Source organism: Corvus brachyrhynchos, unplaced genomic scaffold (assembly GCF_000691975.1).
Source record: "Corvus brachyrhynchos isolate BGI_N302 unplaced genomic scaffold, ASM69197v1 scaffold346, whole genome shotgun sequence".
Classification (NCBI taxonomy): domain Eukaryota; kingdom Metazoa; phylum Chordata; class Aves; order Passeriformes; family Corvidae; genus Corvus; species Corvus brachyrhynchos.
The window spans coordinates 427,702-434,100 of NW_008238644.1; the positions used below are offsets into that span (position 1 = coordinate 427,702).

Here is a 6,399-nt window from a genome sequence, read left to right on the forward strand (position 1 = left end):
GCAGGAAAATCAAATGAATGTGATGGAATGAAACACCCTTGTATATTCCCCTCACTTAAATGATATTTTGGCAAGAATAAATAATAAAAAAAAAAGGAGTAAAGGCTTTGATGAGGGGGAAGCTGAGAGACACAAAGCCCCAGAAAGGCAGCAGGAAATTAAAGTTAATTATAAAGGAGGATTAATTTAAGCCATCAGACATGGCATGCTGGGCTAATGTCAGGCCTTAGATGCATTGCAATGCATGACAGAAATCTAAGAGCCGTCAGCCGCTGCAAAAGTGGCTTTTTATTGAAAAACATAAATTGCATTTGGTGTTATCCCAGCAAAACACACGTCTGGGTGGAGGCAGTGACCACTCGCTTGATGCGTGGAGGAACAGGCTCGGCGCTCTCTCTGTCCAGCTGTCCTTCAGCTTTGAGTCTCTCCCGAGGAGCATTTGCTGATGATTCCTCTAAAGGACGTGCACTATGCTGCCACGGACTCTGCATCCCACTTTCTTTTCTTAACACCTCACCTCGCACTCACCAGCCGTGCCCTGGGCTGTGGCTCAGCCTCAGGCGTCCCTGAGCTCTCGCTGTGCCCAGGAAGGGTGGGAGCTGCACCTCTCCTGCCTCCACAGCTTGGCCAGCTGCTGGCTGCAGTGCCTCTGCTGGCTTGGGGACTTCATGGGGGTTTTCTAGCCAGTTGCTAGAACCCTTTTTCTCCTATGCCTCGGAGGCAGCAGCTGCCCCATTGCTACCTGAGGCTCCCATCACACTCCTTTGGCTTGGCCTAGGCACCATTCCCTGCCTTCGTCCTTCACTGGGAGATACCAGTGAGCGCCATCCAAACCTGGTGATGAGGCACAGCCAGTACTTGCCACACCCTGAGCCACATTTAGATGTGCAAACAAGTTAGAGATGCCTGAAAGGTGTGTGCTGCATGGCCCGATTGCCTCAGGCTTCCTTTGCAGGCCAGCACTCTAATCCCCTTTCCTGGTCTGTCTCTAATGGATGCAACGGCACAGCACTCCCACCTCTGCCTCTCCCCAGCAGAGGAGCTGCTGAGGATGCCTGAAGTCCATGGTACACCCCGGTCAGTCTTAATTCGCCTCCAGCTCTCAGCTGGACCACTCCCTTTCTCCTGTCCACCTTCCTGCAGCCACCCCTGCCCAGCAGTGCCCAGCCTTGCTCCTTGGCCTCGGCTCCACTTGTTGATAACGTTGGGAACTTCTTTGCATTTAAATAAGGGACTTATTCGGGATTTGACACCCCACTGGGATCCTGCTTCATCACCACAGCCCTGCTCTGAACTGCTTCTTGAAGCTCTGCATAACTTAGCTTTTAATGAGGCTGTGGCACATCTCTGCTGAGGCTCAGCCCCCGCTGCACAGCAGTCCTGTCCGGGAAGCCTTCCTCCCTTCCTCCTCCCGCACTGCTCAGAGCTGAGCGCCTTAGACAGGAATTAGCTGGGCTGCCTCGCGTGATAAAGATGAAGCAGGAGCCTCAGACAAAAGAGCTGCTGCTGGAGCTGTGCCTGCCAGGAGCTCCATGGGCACTTTGAAACCCAGTGAGTCTCAGCACTGGCTGTGGGTTATCGAGGCTTCTGTGCTGCTGTCACTGCAGAGGAAGTTGCAAAAAAGCATCTCGGCTGTTACAGCTCTGAGGCCCATTACCAGAGTTTTTAAAGCATCAAAGCAAGTAATTCTACTTTCTACCCTTCCCATCTCACTCTGTTTATTGTACTTCTCAGAGGGACTGAACGCGGAGTATGTGAAAGGAGAAAACATGGAAGCCGTCGTAAGCGAGGAACCCCAGGGTGAGAGCCTTGTATCCCTTACCCCTGCCTGCATCCCTCCACAAAAACAGCTTTACCCAGGGACTTCCTTAAAGTCCCCGGTGCTGCACGGAGCTTCTGTGTCCCTTTGATGAAGGCACCGCTTAGGAGATGCCGCAGCTTTTGTGAAACATGCACCACAGTGCTTTTACCCCTTTACTGCACACAAAGGAAAGCCTGGTAAGAGCCCAAGGAGCTCATGCTGCAAACGATGGCAGTTAACATTTAGCTTTCATGTATCCAGCCATCGAGAGTCTTGCACAAGAGAAGCATGATCTTTCTTTTCAGTGACAGACAATCAAGGCTGCTGCAAAGGCTTTTCCAGTGTCACATACAATCAGCCAGTGCTGGGCACCCCTTGCTTGTGCCCTGGTTCCATCGTGTGCTATTGTACTCATGTTTTTTTTTCTTTCTCCCCAGTTAAATACTCAGTCCTGGAAACACAGTCAGCAGAACCACCAAAACAAGACAGTGCGAAGATACAAAGCGTGACCCAGGGCTAGAAAATTATCAGTCAGCAGCAACAGAGATCTTACATGCTTGTAATTTAGCTTTTAATTTAATTTGACTCGAAAGCTATTTAATGTGTATTTAGGCTTGAACTGGCTTTTCATTGCTCTAGGCTTTAGGGTTAGACTGGTAGCATGTGTTTATTTTTTGTGAAAAGGTTTATGTTTACATTTAAGTATTATAGGATTGGTGTGCAGTTGTATGGAAATCCACAGAAGGTGCTTCAGCAGTGGTCAGTTTTCAAGAGCTTACAGGTATGAGGACAGTGAAGTGCCTGTAAATAGCAATCCAAAGCCAAACCCTGCAAAGCCCTCTGCAAAGCGCCTCCAGCCACCTTCTGCCATCGGGCACTGTCACTTCCAGTGGCAAGGACAAAGCTGCACGTTTCCTGAGGGTGGATTGCAGTCCTTAGTGTAGCTACACCTGAAAATGAAGTGCCTATGGTGGGTCCTTGTGTGGGGCCTTGGGCTGAGGCAGGTGACTCCCTGCTCCCAAGCCACGAGTTGAGGATGGCGTCACTACCACCACCCAGCGCTGGGCTTCTAACCAAAGGACCTGACTTTCAAACCAAGTCACAAATACAGCTGATAGCAGTGTGTGCAGTGTTCACTTTTAGGAAATACCATTTGAATGCTCCACTGTGCTGGAGATCAGAATGGAGCTGAAGTGATACAGTCTGCCTTAAGCTGCGCCAGGGGAAGTTTAGGTTAGACATCAGGAAAAAATTCTTCACTCAAAGAGTGATTGGGCACTGGAATCGTCTGCCCAGGGAGGTGGTGAAGTCACTGTTCCTGGACGTGTTCAAAAAACGACTGGATGTGGCACTCAGTGCCATGGTTTAGTTGATGAGGAGGTGTTAGGTCATGGGTTGGACTTGATGATCTCAAAGGTCTTTTCCAACCTAGTTCTTTCTGTGATTCTGTCTCTGTGACTTGAGATACCTATGTTGTCACCACAATTAAAGCTGTGTGTGTTTGGATGCTTTCAAGGATGGGTTCAGATGGGTTCAGATCTGTCACACTAGAACAAGTGACACATTTAACCCAAAAGAAAATAAACAAAGCAGGTATCTGTTAAGACCTGTAATGCTCACTACCACAACAGAAGTCAAGCTTAACAAGATGCAGTCCCCTCCTTCTTCTTTTATCAGCAACTATCGGGAGCGCTCCCAGGCACCCAGAGGCAGAAAAAGCATTTAAGCTTCACTCCTTGTGTCACCACCAACCTTTAAAAAAGGCAGTATCTCCTGAGAGGCTGAATCCTCCGTCACTGTCCTGCATGGGGTTCCTGCAGCTGCCTGGGAAGCACTGGGCTGTGAGTGGTGCTCAGCAGGACACTGGGCTGCACCAGGACAGTGCACACGCAGCCCCTGCCACGCTGCCAAACCGCTGCCCAGACCCAACCTTCACTTTTTTGCAAGAATTTCTGTTTAGATTCCTAATTCCTCCCCAGCCTTTTTGACTGCTCCTAAAATGTGGATAACTGCCACTTTCCAATACATTTGTCCAAATCAATGATTGCTTAAAAAGCATGCTCTCAAGTGAAGGAAATTTCACTTTATGTGGTGTAAGAGGTACTCACTATTTATAAATAAACCTGAAATGTGAGCATTTTGTATGGGTTTGCAAATTCCGTATTATATGAACGCGTATTAAGAAAACCAAGCCTTTCAGTGTGATGTACAAATTCACAGCTTTCAGGCAGACATGACTTCCAGAAGGCCTTGCCAGGAGGTGAATGAGCCCAGTAACAGCTCCATTTGGAAGGAAATTGCCTAGTAACTTGGTTAAGTATTTTGCAATAGCTCCACAATTCTTTATGCTCTTTTTAACACTTGCATTTTTAAAGCCTTATACTAGCTCTGGCAGAACAGCTACAGTGGTTTATAAGGTGCCTCACAACTATTCAGAACACTTAGGCTGCAACAATACTACTCTGAACTACTGCTGCTTTGTTTTATGAATGTGTTTGGAATAGGAAAGGTTAATTATTGGCGCAGATAATGGAAGCATAGGAAGGAGATGGGATGCACTTTGTTTACTCCCAGAGAAGGGTCTTCACGAAGGAAGTGTGGTCTGCGCAATTTGCATGAGGAGCTCAGGTGCTGGCTAAGCCACGCAGCTGAGTTTGTGTATCTCCAGTCCCATGCACCAGCACTTGTTCTTTGTTCTTACCCAAACATTTGAAAGCTGTAGCATGAAATATTTTCTCTAAGTTACTGTAGATGAAGTGTTACAACATGGCACTGATGATCACCAGAAGCCGTTTTCCCGGCTTAGATCCAGTGCCTGAAATTCCACCTTTCCCTTTGCCAGTGACTGTGTTCCTGCAGATGCAGATCATGGGTTTTACCCTGCCCTGTTTGACCAGAGGAGAGTGCAGTAGTCGGTGTGGTTTAAGGGTACAGCACCCACCCCTCCTTTGGGGAACTCTTACAATAGGGCATAGAGGAAGCACAAGTCTAGTTCAAAATACTGCAGGTCACAAATGTAAAAAACAAGGCAGGAAATGTTTCACTGGAAAATCCACTGCAGGTTTTGGGACTCAGAAGCCGCAGCTTTTATTGAAGGCTCTTCTCTGACTTTGGTGCCTACTTACAGCTTAGTGTAATGTGTAGGTACGTGGAAATCCACAAATACAAGTGAAAGAGAACACTTCCAAAGTGACAGAATTCAAGATTTCTTTCTCTAGGATTTCAAATAGGAAAACACTTGCAAATCCTGCAGTAGAGAAATTAGGCTTGGCCTTCTCTTCAAAACTCAACAAAAGTCAGAATCTTAGTGGCAAATGTCAGCAAAGGCTCAAATGATTTTTTTATTGCTGTTTGTCCCCTTCCATCTGAACTGCCAGACCAGTCTCTGAGAAACAGGGAGTTTACACATCATCTATATTTCAGGCATTATAGCAACTGAGAGGTTTCCTGTGTATTTTTTAGTAGTGATCTGAGTTCTGCAACAGCTGACCCAGCACTGACCTCTACTTTCATTTAATTACTATATATTCACTTTACATCTGGATATGGATTTTTAAAAAATCCTGCATTTAAGCTCTCTATACATGGCATGAACTTTCTTGTCCTTTATAAAAAAAGGCAATAAACCACTAGAAAATTGTTGGGTTTTTTTCATGAGTCTAAAACCTATATATACAGATGTCCTGAGAGTTTCTGTACTGTGTGCGCTGCGAGCTCTTTTTCTTATGACACCTCACTTCTAAAGCTAATTTGAAGGGCAATAAAATGATCCAGCAAAGGTTTGTCAAAGGTTTGACAGAGAAAAGGGAGAATTGAAAGAATTCAGCTGGCTCTTTTCCTGTTTATTCTTTCAATTACTTGCATTTTCCTTTGGCAGTATGTTTCAGATTCCTCAGCTGAGAATACTCTGACATGAATTTCAGATCTTTTTGGCACTACAAACTCAGTCATTTTCATGCAACCCCACTAACGAACCCTTACAAGTGCTCCATTGTCATCCTTAACTACTCATTTGTTGTGATAAAAGTGGAATTAGTCCATAATACCATTTCAGACTCTGAGAAAGAAGGATGAGTCGGCAGGCTGAGGTTTTAAAAATTGCTTCTCTAACAGATGAGGTTCAGGAACAAACAAAGTTCAGAAACAATGGGGTTGTGAAATTAGAGAACCCTTTCTTTTGAGTGATGTTCTAACTTAGAAGCAAGACAGATTCCTTGCTGCTGAACAAGTGACCTGTACCAAATGAAGGTTGAATGTTATACTGCAAGAAAATACATTTTGTTAATGTGCATGTTAAGGGTCATGGGGGTAAAAAACAGAATTTAACTGCCTTTGGAAAACACCAAATAAACCAAGTTGACTAGAAAGACTTAATTTTTTTGTGGTTTTTTTGGTATGTTGGAAGTAAGCTGCAAGCGTTTGGCTGTATCGTTACGGTACATCACCTCTTCTGTAACTACACTGAAGACTTTATTTAAAAAACCAATCCAAACTGGACTTTGTGTGAAGATGAATACCATTATGAAAACTTTAATGGTAAAAATGAAGTATTTGTATACACACACACACTCCTCAGGTCACCCAGCAGCTAAACTCGA

The 6,399-nt window shown here is 45.5% G+C and overlaps 1 protein-coding gene across 1 annotated transcript in view; it reads left to right on the forward strand.

Annotated features, from left to right (window-relative positions):
• Window positions 1–6,175, forward strand: part of CD99L2 (CD99 molecule like 2) — a 14,984-nt gene extending 8,809 nt beyond the window's left edge. The window contains exons 9-10 of the mRNA XM_017737535.1: window positions 1,735–1,800; window positions 2,239–6,175. Coding sequence (XP_017593024.1) covers window positions 1,735–1,800; window positions 2,239–2,321 — 149 coding nt within the window. The 3' untranslated portion in view covers window positions 2,322–6,175. The remainder of the gene's footprint in view (window positions 1–1,734; window positions 1,801–2,238) is intronic.
• The last annotated feature ends 224 nt before the right edge of the window (window positions 6,176–6,399 follow it).